We start from the raw sequence: 19,424 nt of genomic DNA, 5'->3' as shown, positions 1-19,424 counted from the left end.
ATAGTTTTACTTGCAATTCATTCACTAATGATTTTATCTTCAGTGGCATATTTTCCAGGATACAGTGTAAAGTGTATGTGCTAAGATTATACAAATCTTCACAGTTAAATCTACATATGTCTGCAGTATCTATCAGTATTTACACATAGATATTCTTGATTCTCCCACAAAGATACTCTGCTTTACTCTTTCCTCATCAGTTATTTCATTATTAGTTTTTATGATGTGTTTAAATTAGCATTAGGCATTTAACACCTACTTTGAGTCATCTCCTATACTCTACAAAGAGTCAGATTTTGCACAGAGGTGTGGAAGTCCTTGTACAAAAGGAGCATCATGCACCGTTCCCCAGTTTCACATGAAAAAGCAGAAGTCAGGCAAGAGTAGTAGGTCCAACAGAAAGCACTAATGTCAGGTCTATTCCTTCAAAGCTTGGGCTACTTCTGAAGTGATTCACTGTTCCTTGTATCATCAGGCAACTCCCAGATATGACTCTAGACAGGTCACAACTTAAGAATTTTTGTTAGAGTAGAAATACATATGTTACAAAACCACTGTCTTCTCCAGAGCATATTGATGTTTCTCCCCCATGCATCCACTGTAGTTGTCTGTCTGGATGCAATCTGAAGTCATATTAATTAGAGAAAGTCTACAAATAACTTTTGTGTTTTTATACTCCACCTGACAGTGCTGACTGACAAAGACCAATCCCCCAGATGGAAGCCAGCTGCTCTAGAAGAAGTCAGTGATGAATTTCTGGACGATTGTTTTAAGCCATTGGGAAACAACGATCTCAAGTTGTAAAGATCAAGCCTATTGATATCTTATACATCTGCTTAATTGTATGATATAAAAATTAACAGCAGTATGATAAAGCTTGACGAGACTTCTAGCTAGCCCAAGATTTGTAAGTCTAATTTTTTGCATTGAGGAACGTGCTTCTTTGTTATGCTGCCATAATGGCAAAATAATCATATCTCTGGTTAATAAGGGTAAAAATTACTTCAAGGCAAATTGTTATTTTTACTGCTTTACACAATGATTAACATTTAATTTTTGTGTCAACTCTTAGTTTAGGAGGAACCTTTGGGGAGAGAGCATAGTTAAGGGATGACCTGATAAGCAAGAAGTCAGGAGACCTTTGTGTTCTTGTCTCTGTCACTGATCTGTTAACTTGGGATTGTGCCTTAGATTCTTCTCTATACAATGAAAATAAAATATACTTAAAGCTTTAAAACAGAGCTACAAAGGAAAGTGCAAGACGTGCTAAATGCATGGTGTTAAACAGTCTTTTGAATAAAAGGTCAGACTGACACATTATTAGTCTGACAGCAAGGAATTGTTCTATTGATTTAACATTTGGTCAGTATTCAGTCTTGCCATGTGATATAGACATTGTTTCAAATGTCATAATATTGCCAGAGCCCGGAGCACACTTCTGCTTGCTTGTAAAACCAAATTTTTAAAATGCCATTAAGCTTGATTGAACTGCAGAATTAGTTTTTCATTATTTCAAAAATTGCTAGTTTTTCCTGGTCTTACAGTGGTAAAGAAATAACTGTCTCAGACCTTCCTCTGAAACTAAGCAGCACATTTCCTGTTGATGTGAATGATTGTCTAATGATTTTAGTGGTAGAGGTCAGCCTGGCCCTAATACTACAAGTGGCTGGAGTTTATCTATACCAACTAGTCTGAGTTGCCATTTGCTTGTGCCCAGGAACATCCTGCCTGCTGGGTGGAAAATTTGTGAAAAGTAGGGGGAACACAGCAATACGTACTGAAGATACTGAATAGGGGAAAAGGTGAAATATCTGCTGCTACATGGATCGTATAGTTTTTTAACACAACTTATCCTAACAAATGTTTTGTTGGAGTCAAAATTTAAATACACATCAAAACCCCCTTGTTGTATGTGCATTAAAGGTTGCTGGGTTCTGATACTAATAATACTTGAAGTTATACGACATAACCAGAGCCCCTTGATAAAAGTATAATCTTTGGGGGGTGGGTAAAATTAATTTTTCTATTGTGCATGCAACACATAGCTACTAATCTTTCTTCAACAGTAAGACTGCATGCTTTTTTTATGGTTAATCAAATCATGTATCAGTGTCTCTTCCTACTTGTTGCTACAGTTATAGGCAGGTCACAAATACAAATTTTGGACTCTCTGATGAACCACCGAGACTAAAAGAAGAAAACTTTTGTTTGAATTACGTAGCCAGTAATCAGCACTGGGGAATCAAAAAGTCAGAGCTACAGCAGAACCGTTACGGAGTTTTCAACATTGGGCAGTTTTTATTACCGGTGGTAATGGTCTGCACTGGTTTAAGGCTCCTTCCTTCCTAGAAGCTGTTGCCTGGAAACAAAGTCCAGGAAATTCAGACATCAAGGTGAACTACTAGAGTGACTTTCAAAGAATTAGAGGTGAGCAAAATGGAGAGCAAAATCAAGAAAAAAACGGCACCTTGTTTTGTCACTAGACTCTTTAAGATAAAATTGTGAAAATTTCAGCTGTGAGTTAATGTTACCATGTACAACTTTGTTATGAGACAGTCCTTGATTTTATTTTCAAAAGCAGTTGAGAGATTTCATTAATACCTTTTGGGTAATCCTGAAAATCTGACTTGAATTTCTACCTCGTGCTGGTTCTGTAAGAAATGTAAACCACGCCCCTTATTTTTTAAAAATTTTATATGTTTTAGATTCTTAAACAATTAGTATTTTTATTTTTAAAAAATTAGTTCATTCAGTTATTTTTGTACAAAAGAAGCAATCTTCAGTGACTATATTTAATGAAGAACACAGTAATCCCCAGTAAGCAGGGACCATGCCTTCTCTGATTGAAAAGGACTTAAAACGTTTTAGCAAGAGTATACTTCTGAATCAATAAACTTTGACTTGCATCTTCAGTTGCTTCCAAAATTTATGTGAACAGGAATTACCCAAACTCACAGTAACAAGTTCCTGTCCAATCTGTGCATTTTTATCAAATAAAAGTCATACAAGCGGATGGTAAGTTTAATTTTATTTGGTCCACAAGAAAATATTTTCCAGAAAAAATATTGTAAAAATATATTGTAGTTTGTTTTATTTGGGAATACTGATGTGTCTTACTCCAGAAATGTCAATTTTACAAAGCTGTGCTGCAGTTAATGTGTTTTGAACCATTATTAGAATATCAAGTCAGTCACATTGTATCCACTCAGACTATACTTACGTTTCCTGGAGAAAATATAAAGCATATGTGTTTTTAACTCCTAGATAGAAGTAAACGGTTTTGCAAGTATGCCAGTCCCATACTGGAGTGCCTTTATTACACAAAGTCAGGTCAAAGAATCAGTGGCAACTTAGTTGGAAAGCCACTATAAGTGGATTTATAAGACTATAGGACAGCTTAGAGTAATCTAATGATAAGTACACAGATGTAATTTTATTTAGGTAAAGAATTTTTTATATTTGTTAGTATTATGTATTAAAAATACAGCAGAACTCTGGCAAGAGATCTCCTTTGATCTCTTACCAGATTGTAGTATTGAACAGATATATTTTTATTTTTTTTATTAAGAGTAATTGCATTCTTTTTAAGGACAGTGTCCTGTAAAAGAGATTGTTTTCCTGGTGAGAAGCTGTCTCCCTGTTGTTTGTAAGCTTATTTGCTTTCCATTTGCTGCATGCTTTCCCTGAAGTGCCAATGTCATAGAAAGTAACATAAACCAGCTGGAATTGCACTTCAGGCCATATTGAAGCTGCTGTAATCTTCAAGCATTAATGAGGGAAGACAAGCTTTGTTGTTGCAGGTAAGGACTGGTTGGACGTAACAAGCAGCAGGCGATTCAGTCGCTATTGCGTTATGGGTGGCTCTCTGAGCAAGCAGCGCAGCCATCCCACACAGCAAGTGCTCCAAAAGGAAGCTCACTGCAATGCATGTTTAATTATACCTAGGTAACTTTCTCCTTTGAGGAAATTTTGAGTCTTTATCAGTACAGATGCGATGATGTGACTTTAGGCTATTTTATATTATTTTATAATTCTGCCTGCTGTTGGACCGTGCAGTGGCAGCCTGCCAACAGAGAAGCTGGTTTCAAAAGTGCATCTGTTATTCTGACTCTAGAAGAGCGTCAGATGCTAAGGCTACATCCAAAGAAAGGATGTGACACATTGCAACACCTAACTCCCTGCGGCAGCCACCAAGGTATTTGTACAAGGATCAAGACAGATATACCTAAATGCACTCCTAAACTGAGTGCTGTTTTCTATCTGCTATTCACCTATCTGGTAATTAATGTCTATGGTATAGAGTTTGGGCTTTTTTTTTTTTTTTCTGTTTTTTGGTTTTTGGTTTGGTTTTTTTTTTAATTATTGTCTTTGGCAATGTTAACATTCTTGAGTCAAGACTAACGTTACAGAAAGGTTGGCCTTTTTTTGTAATACAGCTTTATTTTAGCTATAATAAGAATAGGAATATTTTTTAATACTATGGTTAAGCAATATCCAGTTAATATGTACTGATCTGATCAGTGTTTTGGTTTTGCTTTTTAATTCACCCAAGTATACAGCAGAGGTTTTTTTAGATAGAGCCAATGTAGGGTATGATCTAATGTTTTACATAGTTTAGAGCTTCAAGGAACATCACTGTTAGCAGCAGAATTTAAACCGGCTGTAATACCTTAGTCCCACTTTACATGTGGTTTCAAAGACTATGTTACTTCATAGACCAGGCATTATAACATGAGCAGATTTTGTTCCCTTTTTCAGCAAAAGCCTGAGAACAGTCTTCACAGCAGGGTCTAGACTGGTGACTGAAGTAATGGCAGTCTTGTGCTGTGTTACAGAGAAGCATTTTTGACCCTTTGCTCTTGATACAACTACTTCCCCATATAGGTGAGCTTCAAATAACTAATTTTGTGTCAAAGTTTGCAGAACAGCTCAATTCATAGACTGTCTTATGTCTGAGAATAACCTAAAAATAATGATTTCAATGGTCTTCTTTCTGCTTGTTTCCCATTACTTGAAAAATCATGCTTTATATCATTTACTAGAACTATGTGTACCTTTTAAAAATAGTAACAGTTTTTGCCAGTATGGAAAGCATTTTTCTATAAAGTGAAGACATAAAATGGAAAAGCACTTTGATCTAGGAAAAAATCCCTACGTCTTTTAAACTGGCTATAACAGAAAAAGGAACAAACAGGTGCTAATAACTCAAGCTTTTACAAGGCATTCACTGTGTATAAAATGTCAGCAAAATTACAGCTTTAAGATGGCTATGATTAATTTATGCCTTTCTTGATATCTCAAATGCTAGTTATGAGTGCAGTAGGTCAGGCTGCAAGTCCTGGAGAGGCAGGGTGCAGCGTGTGGATGCAAGCTAGATCAAACCGGTAAAGAATGTAGCCCTTTAGCTTTGGGCCTAAGGCTTATTCACTAATTCAGTGCATGGCTCAGGCTTTAGGTTTCTGTAGCTCATATTTGCATCCCCATATACAGTTTTACCAGCAGGTAAGCGTTGAGCCTACAGAAGCTGAAGGAAGGTGTACTGTCCCAAGGGTGTTACTTTAGAGTGAAATTTTAGTGTAATGCAGCCATAGGTCCCATGAAACAAACAGTCCTAAAACATTGTTACATCCTTGAAGGTTCATTTCACTAGTTAGCCTCAGTAGTTTTTGCACACCTATCTGGGTTACAATAAAAAAAACCAAACAACAAAACCAAACCACAAAAGAACCCCCCCCCAAAACCAGCACCCTAACAGAAAAAAAAAACCCAAACCCAAAAAACCCGAATGGCCTTGTTCTGAACACAGTGATCAGGTGTCATTAAACTATCTTACTGCAGGATCTTCGAGAATAGCCTTCATGCATTTACAGAAGCCAGAGCATCTGTTAATTATAATGCACTGTTTATCAATATTGTAATGTTTTTCACTGGTTCACTTAAGAATGGAAGTTGAATAGTATCATAATCCATATGGTTCCCTGAATACTGCTTGGTTTTATAGAATGCTTCTCATCACCTTCATTATTTTGTGGTTTACAGATTTAGTCAGGTCAAAGAATCAAAGTAAAATTTATGACAGAAGTTTTCTTTGCTACATGCAGACCTTGGTTTCACTTTAGCAAAACGCAGACAAATTTGCCAAGCATAGAGAGTTCTTATCTTTTCACCTACAAACTGGCCAGTGATTTTTTATGCAGTACATAAAAATAATCCACGCTTTGTTGTTAAGCATCTTTGGGGCCTCTGTGGCAGTGCTTGTGCAGTTGCAGGGCAGCCACATTCTTCTCATCCTCTTTTTTTAACACCAATTTCTGATCACATTCAACACATACAAAGACAGGATATACTCAACATACGGCCAATAACAAATGACACTTGATGAATAGATTCTACTGTAATCCAATTAGTTTCTTAGCAATACAGATTAGAAGGCAATTTTTTTCAGCCTCTCCTCGCGAACATTCATATAGTGGCATTATGCTCAAATCACAGCTGATTTTACTTTATTTGCACTAGTACCAAATACAAACTGCTTAACAGACAGGACACTCACTGTGAAGACAGTCCTTGCCAGTCACGGCTCAGGGCACATCACTTTCAATATAAGGGATGTCGCTGTATTTGCTTTCAGTCACTGCCCACTGTTTCACCGCCTGATCAAGAATCTCACGGGAGAGACGGTGTGCGTAGTCTAGCACTATAGTGCTTGATGGACTTCTCTCATCCACCTTCACTGCTATCAGTGATGATTTCTCCCCAGTGCATCCTTCGTTACCTTCCCCAATCCTTTCATCCTGGATAGCATTTGAACCTGGAAAGGCATCCTTGGATTTGATGCATCCCATGGTACATTTGAAAACGCAGCTGCCGAATTCAGTTCAACAGCATGTTTTTATAATCTGGAAATGGTTTCGTTGTTTGATGCACAGTGTTGCTGCTTCTTGCCAGTGGTTCGTGTTATTTTCAAAGAAGAGAACGTCTCCTTTTGTGCTTCTTTACTTCTGAAGAAATCTGTCAAAATAGTGTTTCATATAAACACAATAAATAGTTTACCATTCTGAGTGAGCTCAAAGGAAAGCTAAATCCACTACAGACGCTTGTAGAAGCAACTTTAATAAATCTCTTCATGGTGTGCGTAAAATGGTTTTATCAGGAACATCCATCTACTACTTGACCTGAATTCAAGCTGCCTTTGAATGCAATTCCTAGTACGTGATGTAATCCATTGAAGAACATAAAGGTCTCAGGAAACAAACAAACAAATCTATGTTTCCTCCAAACTGACAATGCAGTGCTCTTTTCCTGAACCTGTAAACAAATACTGTTTAACTCCAGTGACTGCTGCTGCTAAAGAAAATAAAAACAAACCCCCAAAACACCCCACAGAAACACCATACAACCACCACCTAACGAGAGCCTTGTGTCATAGCTGTTGTACACCCTTTGGGCAGGAGTGACACTAATTCTCAGTGTCATTCTGCTGTTGCTTAAGGAGGCTTGAGCATGCAGTCACGGGAAGGTATTCATGAGGAACAAGAGCTGCTTTTTGGTTTTTTCCCTTGAGAGGTTGCAGCAGCCAACTGCTGTGTTCAAGGCAGTTCTGACAGAGCTGGAGCACCATTCTTACTAAAACAGGACAACTCTACATCTAGAGAAGGGAAAGTGAGGAACGAAACACCTGACAGGATCCTTTTGTCAAACTTAAGAATCAGAATTGCTCGGGCCCAAATTCTGGCATACGTTTTTTTGTTTAGTAGCCTACAAAGCTGTTTCTCAGGCTACTTTGTCTACGAAGGCAAAGCAGAATCTCATGGTATGCCTGACTTCGCATGGTATGAGCTTACCCGCTTATCAGAGTTAATAGACTGCCAGCCAAAATAAAGACTGCTGCACAGAAACCAACTGTTCCCTACAGCTTCACCCGATGACGTTGTACTAAGGTCAGCCAAAGTTAAAGGGTTTTCTGTAAATAGCCTTTGAAAACATAATCATGGCAAAGATGTTAAGCCTTATTTATTTGCTTTATATACTGGGGTAGATAGGGGCTCCAATGCAGTAACCTGATCGCAGGCAAATATTTGCAGAGGAAATCCCATTTGCAGGCAAATGGTGCTTCACAGGTAGGACGGGACTTCCCAAGTCTAGCAGCTGACTCACGAGAACCTGGTTCATGGTGACAAGCTTCCCTCCTCTTTCTGCTAGTTCACAGAAACATCACTACCTGTTTAGAAAACAGTTTGTAGGGCTGAAGCGCCAACACTCAGAAGTGGTGGTTGGTGTTCCTGGCAGAAAGTCAGACCTAAAAGGCTGCTGAAACCATGAAGTACGTACAAATGTTTTCATACCTCTAGCTTTGTGTCAGAACATTTCAGCGTTCTACAGAAATGTTTGTAAATCACTTTAATAAAATTCGGTTAAGTTTCTTTTGTGCGTAATGACACGCTGTAGCATGTGCCAGTGTATTTTAGAATAGGCAGTACAGTTAACAAGCCTGTAACATAAACCCTGCTGCTAGCATTTGTAGTTTTACCCAACACAGAGGAGAGCTAAGCTATCAGTGAGATTTTTATGGTAATAACTTGTTATTAAATGAGTAGAAGGAAGGATTCCCTTCACTGCACAAGAAGCCACATTTATGCCTACAGAGGTTTATCAAAAACCCATGAGCTTTATACCCATGTCTATCAACTGCATACATTGATGAAACTTAAAAAGCTTACAGAACATGCTTACAGACCAGAGGCCAAGGAGATGTCTGAAAGCAATTCAGACATCTGAATAATTCAAAACTGCCTAATAGTAATATCTTGTGCATGTCTAATTTCAATATTTACCATTAATAAAACATTAATCAAAATAATTTCCACTTGCTCTTCTGGAGCTCGAAGTATCTAATATGGCAAATTATCACTACTAGCACCTATAACCCAACATTGCTGATACCTGAAATCTGCAGTCTTCATCCAGCCAAGGCAATACACAAACTTCACTGGGAGGTGCCAGGTATGCTGTCCAATCCCTTCTCACTACACTACTGGTAACAATTAGAAGTTTTAGATTAGATACTGTGTCCTTCGTAGGCTTAGCCAGAACTGTAAGTATTGTAGATTTAAACCTCAGATTCCCCAGCCATACAAATGCTCTTTGCCACAGTTGATGTAACAACCTGTTTTACCAGAGCTTCACCCCTGATGCTTTGTTGAATTCAGGTTTGGATTTTTTTACCTACGTTTGAAGCCATATTATTTTATACGTTATCCTATTTTTTGCACTTTTTAAAGGAGGTCTGTTGAATGGTAGCCAGCTTTAGTTAGCATTTTATCATTGTTTTAAGATGTTTCCATCCTACAGCTGGAGACTTCCTTTCCTCTTCTGTTAGGGGACACCAGCTGATGAGTTAGTGTCTAGCAGAAAGAAGGAGGGAATGTGAGTAGAGGGAGGACAAACATCTCCTGAAGTAGGTAAGGAGAAGTTCCCTAGGTCAGCATCTTCCTCTGCGGGATTTACCTCTGTTCCCACCTTCTTACCTCTGCCTTTTCATTTGGGCTAAATGAAATGTTTGTGTGACCGTCTTACACAGAGGAAGGGGTGGGCTATAAAACTTCTAGATAGCAAGGCATGCAAGACAACTAAATTGTTCCAAATTGATTACTAGTTGAGCTTAAAAGCAAAGTTATCGACCCTAGTTTAAACTCTTGACTGTTGCTCATTTCATTATTTATAGAGCGCACTACTTTCCTAGTCACTGCATCAAGTTTTATAGTTTGCCCGCTCTGCTCGAGTTAATAATTGCTGGCACATAAACGATCACAAATGAAGCTGCCCTCAATCTTCTGCCTCCTTTCTTGTTTTTCTGACAACCATTGCTTGTGCATACCTGGTGAACCGCTGTTTAAATCCCCTCCACCTAACTCATCTCCAGAGCGTCGAGTTCTGACAGGGATTTTAACATCTCTACCTTTCCTCACAATGCTCACAACCTCGGAGGGGGGGGAAGGCAAAAAAAAAAAAAAAGCAGCTCATTTTACTCCCAGCACGATGTTTCATTCAGTAACTGCACAAGGCAAAATAGTCTGATAGCAGTCTGTTTCCTTCAGTGTCCAAGCTCTAATCTGTTGCCAGTTGTGGCTCAGAAACTACTGCATAGATGGTTCGAGGCTCAGGCCAAAACCTCTGCAGATGCAGCTCCTCCCGTGACAAGCTGCTGTGCTTAGCTGGAGGCAGAGGTTAGGGAGCTGCAATCTGCTCTGTTACACTGTCAACCAGGAGTTAAAGCAACACCATCACAAACCTTAACATAGCTTCTCTTTATAAAGAACAATTTCACAGTAAGTGAAATGTTGATTTAATTAATCTGAAAAAAATACAGGTTCCTTGTTGTGCTCATTTTCAGTGGACGTATAGTCAATATGCTTTTAAATACCTCATTTAACTTCAATACTATAAAGACTGTGTATTATTTTAAGAAGAGTCCTGAAAACAATCAATTCCCTTCCATATGCCTGGAATTGGAATTTCCCAAGGACAAGTTCAGGTGTTGTTTCACCTATTATGCTACTTACTACATGTGTGCCCTGTGGTAATACAAGGAGAGAGAAAATACTGAGGGAGTCGTACCAGGTAGCTGAACTCGCCTTGCATGAGAGGGTTAAACAGTCTCTTTGCCACCCTGGCTTTTAAGTGTTTCCTGTCAAGGTAAGTTCATTTCTAACCACTGAAGGAAACAAAACAATGGTAAAAGGATGCCTGCAATTCACTATTATACAATATAAAATACAGGAAAAAAGCATTAATAGCATAACTGCAGTTTTATTAAGTAAGACTTCTTAAGGTATTAAAATCATCAAGAAGAAATAATTACAAAAGGGTAAATGTGAGCTATCAAAAAATACATTTCACCTGCCTCTCTGGAATACATCTTCATAGGATGAAGGCAGGCAGAAGAGCAAGAGTTTTGCTGTTACACAACATCTCTAGCTATCGTAGGCAAGCAAGTTCCTGCTACCAATTAAACAGTTTCCATCCATAAGACCTTTGAAAAAATCTCCTTGAAGTTCAATGCTATACCGCAAGGAACTGCTTTCTGTAACACCTTCTGTTACAGCAGTCACTGGATTAAAAGTAAGTCGTACTTTTCAAAATAGCTTGGTGCAGCTTTGCCCAATTGAACACGGCGAGTAATTTCTGCTGTGACAGAGCCAGGCTCCTCCCTTCCCAAACTTTAGGTTCAAATATGACTCCTTGTAACCCACCTCCAGCCAGGGAGGCTTTTAGGTTTTTTTCCTCTCTGTATCCACAAGAGAAGCTCAGTATGCTACTTACCAAAAACCCAGCTGCTTTTAACAAGTTGTCCCACTTGTCCCCAGTACAGCCCAGACAGCTTCACGACTGGGTCTCTGCAAAGGGAGCCAATAAATAAAACTTAGCACTTGTGAAGATGTCAGAGTTAACGTATCATCACAAAGTTAGATGAATATGTAGTTCTGGCCTTGCAGAAGACTGTCTGTCTGTTCACCCACAGTATTTGACTTTGACAAAGGTAAAAGGATGATACAGCACTTCAGAAATTAGATTGAATGGCAGGCTGCAACAATTTATACACAGCACCTAACCCCAGGCATACGGCAGGGCCACTGCTTGGGCTAGTGGCTCCCGTACTACATGCAGGATGCCAACCTCCTTCCACAGCAAGTCCAGTTAAGGACAACATCAGCGTGGATATAGGAAGGGTAACATGCCAGTATCTGGAGCGCCCCATCTTTTGCCTAAGCTTGAAAGTTCTCTCCTGTTTTCCCTTCTCCCTCACCAGCTTCTGCTGAGACGTGGACCTTTATCATCCAAGTGCATAGGGAGAACAGTCAGATAATCACAGTGCTGTCATTACCATGGAAACAATAAACATTACTCTTTGTAGCAAAGATATTCAAACTCAAGGCAGGTGACCCAGCCGACGTACCAGCAGAGGTAAACCAAACAGCATTCAGGCATCCAGACCTCTGAACTGCACCTAATCACATTAAATATTTACAACCTCCATGCAATAATGGAGAGAAACAGAAACCCAGAACATCCTACGCCTGCCTTTCCTCTCCCTAACAAGGCGGGATGTTATTCAGGAGGACACATGGTATTATGCCTTTGGATATTCTGTAGTTTTGAACGGAGCAGCGGCACATAGATGGTAGAGGGATGAATCATTCACTTAGTGCACAGCATCGCCTCCATCGCTGCGGGACTCGGAGGCTCCCTGTGCAGAGCAGCCCCGGGCAGGGGCTCTCAAAGCAGTCCAGTCCACCAGTTTTCATTTCTGCCTCTCCTCAACATCCAGTTTTCTGCAAATCCTACAGAGGAGACGCACTGTAGTAACATTTATTATAAAGACTCCGTCTAATCGTAGGAAAAGGAAGTTTTAAAAAGCTAGACTTATTTTAAGACGAGCACAATTCCCAAGATCCAGCTATCGCAGGCAATCACTGAAATACCTAAATAACCCCAAACAACTCCGGCGACAAAGAGCAAAAATAGAGCCCTCATTGCTCGCAGGGCCATCCTCTCCCTCTCGTGTCACTTGCTGCCGAGGAGAGATAAGAGCTACAGATTAGAAAGGGCTGGATGCAGGAAGGGCAAACAACTGCTCTGCAGGATTAGCATGTAAGTGAAAGTCTCCTGATTATCTGCCTCAGGGTACACGCTGGAATTTCAAAGGCTTGGGTTCCCCCCCATGACCAGAATTGATAAAACTTTTGCAGGCTTCTTAGCCAGTTTGTAACTGAATGGGGAAACACCACACTCACTTTTCAGAAATGGGCATAACCTCTAGCTTACTTCAAAAGGCTTTTCAGTAACAGGTCAGTTGATGTAGAAAGCAAAGGTGAAGTACAGCAAGGAACATTGAGGTGAAGATACCAATAGTTCAGAAAACAGCCATGCTAGTAGGTACAGTGCTCAGCAGCCGCAAGGTTAGTTTTCATCCAGGAAAAAAAAGTCTTGTTAAAAGTAAAAAACACCATGGGCTTGATAGCTCTCTAATTTCATGAAAGTAAAACTGTACCCAGTCAGCCTGTCCTGAAATCCTCCCTCCAGTACAGCATTTATTTATCGGAATTGCACACAGCTTGGAGAGCAGCCTGAAGGAAAGAAGGGAAGAGAATGCTGAAAACTTCTTACAGGCTCTGCTCTTGTTTTAACTTAGCTGCTTGTCCAAGAAACCATACGTAGAATCATAGAACGGTGTAAGTTGGAAGGGACCTTAAAGATCACCTAGTTCCAGGCCCCCTGCCACGGGCAGGGACACCTTCCACTAGACCAGGTTGCTCAAAGCCCCATCCAACCTTACAACATAATACTGTTTTCTCCCAATTAGGACAGAAATACGTGCAATGTATTAATTCTGCTTGATTTTTTCAATGCCTGATGGTTTTTTCCCCCCAATGTCTCAGAATACAAGTAAGCAGACATTTATCAGTACAGACTCTCTGCCAGACCACGGACAGGGGAGAACATTAACTTAACCTACCCTCATCCAAACAAGAGTGGGATGCCTACTGTTGTTGAAAGCCTGTTTTCTAGATGAGGAAAAGTGGACCAATAGATTTCCTTAGCAAGCGAGGCCTCGGAGCAAGGTTGTAGAAGAAAGGGCATGAAGAAGATGCAGAGCTTCTCAGGAACTCCATCCGCAGGAAGTTTAGCCAAGATTTCAGGAACCCAACTACAGAACTTAGAGGAATGCCTTGGTTCAGAGGAAGGAAAAGCTACTGGTCATAGAGGAGATCTGAAACTCTCTAAGAACCCAAATACAAAATAATGCTCAAAACTGGGGACTGAACAGAAACAAAATATAAGAAATGGATATAAAGTTTTTAACATAGATGTTCAGCTGTGTCCTTGCCCTGCGTAACATGGGAAAATACGGGTTCAACACATCTTTCAGCAAAGCCCACGGTTCTTGCAATTATTAGCCCACCCCCCATATATATTAGCTTCAGGTCTACAGCCTGAAGACGACCCCCACAAACATTTTCTCCATAGCAGGGGAAAACACAAGGCGTATCACCAAAGGATGTCAGAGACACTGGCCAAGTCCCACACCGACGTTAGACCGCTCCAAAGCACGGCACGGGGTCCAAACGAAGCAGCCTGTTGGTTTATTACAATGCCGTGACTCTGTTTTGAACGAACGAGAGCGGAAAGTGGTTATTTTCCTATATATACTGCAAAACTTCCACCCCAACAAGTCAGTCGTGCAGTCACAGCCTACTTTTTAACAGCCTACCTTCAGGAACATGTTAAAACATCAAGCTACTTATACTTGCGCTAAAGCTTCGGATGTAGCCTTGTTTATAAAGGGTTACTACTGTCCTCCACAGGTGCCAGCCAAAGACAGACTGCTGCAGATGACGAACGGGGATGCACAAATCTTTACAAGCAAGACAGCCCCTCCTGCCGTTGTCACTGGCTGCTGCCCAGCCTGGGATTCCTGCCAGGGAGAACTGATGAGCAGCAGCAGGTAAAACAGTGGATCAGTATCTCAGTCTGACAGCCGCGTTTTATTGTAGTATCTGTCACAAGACTCAACTACGAACATAGGGAGCTGCAGATCATAAGGTATGAATGAGGTGCGTTGGTTTGCTTTGCGATGCCCTTACGAAGGCAGAGGCCCCACTGGATTAATGCAAATGAAAGTCAGAAGGAAGGAGATGGCCAGGATCTGCCCAAGATCAACCAGAGAAGAGTACAAGAGAAGCAGCACACAACCCCATTCTGTTCTTTAACCTCCCTATACAGAAGCCAATTGTAAAACTGGGAATCGGAAATAGGAATGCAACAGAAGACCCATTTTTCCACGTCTCGCGCAGGAACGCGCAGGAAAACACAGCCCCGTGTTTGAAAATCACAGCGACGTTACTGATGATTGGCAGAAATCAGCCGAGGAGCAAGAGAACAAAGTGAGGAGTTAACGACCAGATGCTCCAGCTGTACGAAAGCTGCCCAGAACTGCAGTGAAGAACCACGTCAGCCTTAAAAATCACGCCGTCTCACGGCTCTCCCCCAGTATTTGTTCTCTCGAATTTCATCGCTCCCAACGTGCCAGCTTCTACTTCTAAGAGAGTTGCCGCCTTCGGGCCCGAGCAGCGGGGCGGCCGGCAGCCAGGCGAAGCGGTCGCGCCCCGCGCAGCCCGGCGGCACCGCCGGCTCTTCCCCCAGCACCGTGCCCACGGAACCGCGTTGGCCCTGGAGACACGAACGTCGCCAGGCTCTACCCAACCCCTCGTGTGACCGGCGCAAACCAAAGCGGTTTTGAAGAACGGGTTTTCTCCCCAGAACACGACCTTCGGAAAAAAAACTCATTTGTACCTACGTGAAGGTTGAAAGCGCCCCTTTGTAAAGACTATAGCATGAGCCCCTGCATTTTTCCTTTTTCTTTTCTTTTCTTTTTTTTTTTTTCTCCCCCAAATCACTATATTTAAACACCCGATTCGGACTCCTGCTTCCTGAACCACGAGAAAGCACAAGACCCTCCAAAGGTTTTACGATTTTTTGCCACGGCGGACCCTACGCTACCAAACCCGTACTTCACGACGCGCTAGGGGAAGGCAGCCCGCCCCGCACGGCGTTGCGCGGAAGCCGGGAAAGGGCACTCGCGGCGGAGCAGGGCGGGGGGGGGGACGGGACGGACGAGAAACCCTCCCGCCGCCCGGGCCAGCACTCGCGTCCCCCCCCGCGGCAGAGAAGCCCGCGGACGGGGACGCGGCCACGCCGCTCGCCTTCCCGCTCGGCGCGGCTCACCTCGCTCTCCGCCGCTCCTCCGGTGATCCCGCGGGACGGCGCCCGGCTGGAGCAGCACCTCGGTTCCCCTCGGTTTCGAGGACTTCGCTGCCAGCGACCTGGCCGCGAGATGGCGGGAGGAGCGAGGCGTCGTCGCCGCCGCCCGTCCCCGGAGAGCCCACCTCAAAGCCCGGCTCCTCCTCCATCCCTCCGCAGCACACGCTTGCGAGGCCGAAGGCCGGTCCTGCCCACGGCCGCCGCTCGCCCCGCGGGTGGCCGCGCCCGGCGACGGCTGCCGGGGGACACACACGGTGACCCGCGGCCCGTCCCTCCCGCAGCGGGCGACCCCGCTCCTCCTTGCGAGTCCCGTGCGAGACGAGACGCCAGCGAGAAGCCCGCCTGACGTACCGGCGCGGCGGCGGCGGCGGCGGCCGAAGCGCGGGGGGCCGCGTCGCGAACGCGATCCCACCGGCACGCCTCCGTCCATCGGGCAGAGAAACTCCCGCGGCCGGGCGGGCTGCGGCGGGCTGCTCCCTCCTGGCTCCGCTCCCAAGGCGCTCCGCGGGATCAGGCCCTCGTCCCGCCAACGCCGCGTCCTCCGCCCTCCTGCTCCAAAACGACAAAGAAGCGAAACCGCCGCCCGGGTCCCTCTCCACATCACTTTCGCCAAACGGCCCGCCAGCGCGCCCGCAGCAGCCGGCGCGGCGGGGCTCCCGGCGGCCAACGCCCTGCCGCCGCCGCCCCGCAGCGGCGGCGCCCACGTCCGTCCCCCCCGCGCACCCACCGCGGGGACCTCCCGGGACCCCCCCCCGGCCCGGCCCGGCCCGGCCCGGCCGCGCTCGCACAGGTAGCGGCCGGGGAGTGCCCCCCCTCCCCTCCTTCCCTCCACCGACCAGCCGCCACTCACGCCGCGCCGCGCCGCTCCACCGGGCGCTCTCCGCCCTCCCCGCGGCACCGCCGCGGCGGCCGCGGGCTCCGGGGCGGGGCGGGGCCGGGCGGGCAGGTCCCGCCGTCCCCTTCAGCAGCGCCGCGGCCACAACCTGCTGCCCCGCCCCGCCCCGCCGCAGCGGCACCTGCCGCCCCGCCCCCCCCCCCCCCCCCGGGCCACCCCCCTCCCCCCGGTGGCAGCGGGGGCGACGTGCCTCCGCGCCGGGATGGGGCCCGCCATTTAAAATTAACAACAGCAAAATAATAAGGTGGTGGGGGTGGGTGTGTGTGTGTGGGGGGGCGTTATGGAAATCACCCACGCAGGAAAAGCGCCTGTCATTGGCTTCGCCGGCTTTTAGCAGAGGGGAAGCGTTTTCAGGGGGCAGAGTCGCCCTACAAAAGCTCACGGTTATCGAAAGCGCGTGTTCCACGCGGCCCTGTGACAAAACCGCCAACGGGCCGGGGAACGGGGAAGCACTGGTGAACGTTAAAGTGAAGAAAACTGTGGGAAAGGCCAGGGGTGAGGCCTGGGCGACGCTTCTCCTATGTGGTCCTGTCAGGCAGCGTCACATCGCGTGCCGCTACAGAAGAATATTCATCGTGCCAAAGCTTTTTAAAAAATGCCCTCGCCCCGAAAGAAAGCTTCCCGAAGGAGGGAGCCGAGCAAACTAAAGTACCGCTTTTAATTCTTCCAAAATAAAAGCGACGCTAAAAATGAAAAATATGTCTGAAGAGAGGGCGGCGAGCAGACATCGCGGGTAAAGCTCTCCCGCCTTTGGGGAGTCTTGACATCAAAGCTACTGCACGACCTTGGGCACGGCCTCGGAGCGGCTGCCGCCGAGCCCGTGCCCGGCCGGGGCTGGAAAACAGCACGCCGGGCCCCGCAGCGGTCCCCTGGTCCTGGCGGCGACCGGCTCCGTGCTTCGGGACGTGGGGCTCACGCCAGGCACCGGTTTCTCCTACAGCAACAGGCCAAAAACCAGGGGTGCTGCGGGGCTCGGCCCCCCGCTCCTGACCAGCAGCAAAGTCCTCCTACGTATTTAGGCAACAGTTTTATTGTCAAGGAGGTTTCTCACCTATTTCCAGTTAGGCATCGGCCAGCCAAGGAATTTATTGCAAGGGTATCAAAGCCAAAGAAAGTAATACTAGCGAAGAAAAACGCTATTCTAAACGTAGCTGCCGTTGCCCTGCTGCTATCAAGCCCCGGCGGGGCTGCGCGGGGCCGGGAGAGCCAGGGGCTGGATAGGCACAGAAGAATACGCACCACGTCCCTCCGGTCTCCGCCGCCCGCTCCGTGACTGGCGAACGCCAAGCCCTCCGCCCTCGCCCAGAGAGCCGGGGGACAGGGAGCAGGCAGCCACCCCCAAACACCTCCTCAGACCAAAGCCAGTGGTGCGGTTAGGCCAGTTGTAAAGGGGTCGTTGCTTACAGCTGCTGTGACCGTTTGGCAACAGCACGCAATATTACGCTCATTACTTGCCAAGAGTCCATCAAGAAGTATTAATGAAACAAAAAAAAGTATTTTACTAATTACTGCCTTCGGGGCCCGGAGAAAGCACTCAGCTGACAAGCGCCGTGCGTGGCCTTTGTAACGTGCTGCGACTGCTGCATCATTTCACCCAGCCCTAACGGGAACCACGCCGCCCCAAGAGACCGAAGGGAGAGTTTCTGGGCCTGGGGTGCAAACGGCGGGCGGGCGGGCGGGCGGCAAAGCTCGACCCTCCCTGCCAGCCTACCCACAGCAGCGGTTCCCAGGGCAGGCAGCCTCAGGTACCGACGTCGGCTCCGGTTCCCCACACGTGCGATTTTTAAGCGATGAGCTCCCCAGCCAGCAGCAAGCCCTTTGGGAGTTAAGCACGCGTAGGAAAGTGTTTGCAGGAGCAGGTTTTAGGAGCTTGACCCAAAGCCTATTAAAGCCGGCGGCACCATATCCTTTGATTTCAAGGAGCTTTGACTCGGGAGCCTCTGACCTGGGTACATTTCGGTCAGATGTTTTTATTACTGTTTTAGTTCGCCTCCAGGTGGGTGGAGGAGCAAATCAAATAAAATCATAGCCCTGACAATTAAAACAAGACGGAGTACTGGAAAGGCACGGTTACCTTGCATAAACAGAGCCATATTATTACAAGAGTGATTTTTAAACTATATACAAACGGTTTTTAAACAAGAATTTCATAACTAAATTATGCATATCTTTGTAGCGGTTTATGGCTACTGTGCTCTTTCTTATTCTAGCCTGGTTTCTAACACGAGGCTCCACTTTTAACTTCAGCTTTTAAGCCAGTGCCGTTCCCACCGAGCAACTCTGAGGCGTGGGGCAGACATTTCACAGGCTGTGCTCCTCTGCACGGCACAGGCTGTAAGTACATCACTAGCGCCCGATTTGATTGCTCCGTTACATCCCGACAGATAATAAGCATACGGCACTCGTGCACCGCTCGCCTCCCCATGTCATGACCCAACAACAAGCCGTTTAGCCTGAGCAGCAGCACTTCAGGGTAAAGCAGGGCGGGGAGAGGGAGATAGGTGTGATGAGAGTTTCGAGCCGGTATTTATTTCTGGGTGCCAAAACATATTTAATATTTTATTAGCTGTGGAATATGCAAGACAGCTTATTATGTTCAGCTCAAGCAAAGCAGTCAGTCTTTTTAAATGCGGAGCATCTATTCGAAATGTCTACCACCAGGCACAGACCAGGCAGTCGATGAAATATTTAGCTCGTAAAGCATTTC

The 19,424-nt window shown here is 45.2% G+C and overlaps 2 protein-coding genes across 11 annotated transcripts in view; one reads left to right on the top strand and one right to left on the bottom strand.

Annotated features, from left to right (window-relative positions):
* Positions 1 to 3,198, top strand: part of HIBCH (3-hydroxyisobutyryl-CoA hydrolase) — a 50,798-nt gene extending 47,600 nt beyond the window's left edge. For 4 of the 5 annotated variants that reach the window (XM_049815056.1, XM_049815026.1, XM_049815036.1 and 1 more), the window contains one exon: positions 689 to 3,198. In XM_049815056.1, coding sequence (XP_049671013.1) covers positions 689 to 804 — 116 coding nt within the window. In that variant the 3' untranslated portion in view covers positions 805 to 3,198. The remainder of the gene's footprint in view (positions 1 to 688) is intronic. The other variant, XR_007507785.1, reaches the window with a different exon arrangement.
* C1H2orf88 (chromosome 1 C2orf88 homolog) overlaps positions 1 to 16,753 on the bottom strand; it is a 59,071-nt gene extending 42,318 nt beyond the window's left edge. For 3 of the 6 annotated variants that reach the window (XR_007507798.1, XM_049815089.1, XM_049815103.1), the window contains exons 1-3: positions 16,673 to 16,753; positions 11,323 to 11,396; positions 6,554 to 7,011 (exon numbers count right to left, since the gene is read on the bottom strand). Coding sequence is in view for 5 of the 6 variants with exons in the window: in XM_049815089.1 (XP_049671046.1) it covers positions 6,582 to 6,845 (264 nt within the window). In the remaining variant the exon portion in view is untranslated. Of the gene's footprint in view, positions 1 to 5,765; positions 7,012 to 11,322; positions 11,397 to 15,786; positions 16,100 to 16,658 lie in introns of those variants that run through there. The other 3 variants (XM_049815077.1, XM_049815084.1, XM_049815069.1) reach the window with 3 other exon arrangements.
* Between the last annotated feature and the right edge of the window lie 2,671 nt (positions 16,754 to 19,424).

The sequence above is a fragment of the Accipiter gentilis genome, chromosome 1 (genome assembly GCF_929443795.1).
Source record: "Accipiter gentilis chromosome 1, bAccGen1.1, whole genome shotgun sequence".
Taxonomy (NCBI): domain Eukaryota; kingdom Metazoa; phylum Chordata; class Aves; order Accipitriformes; family Accipitridae; genus Astur; species Astur gentilis.
This window is presented reverse-complemented; position numbering and strand designations above follow the sequence as displayed.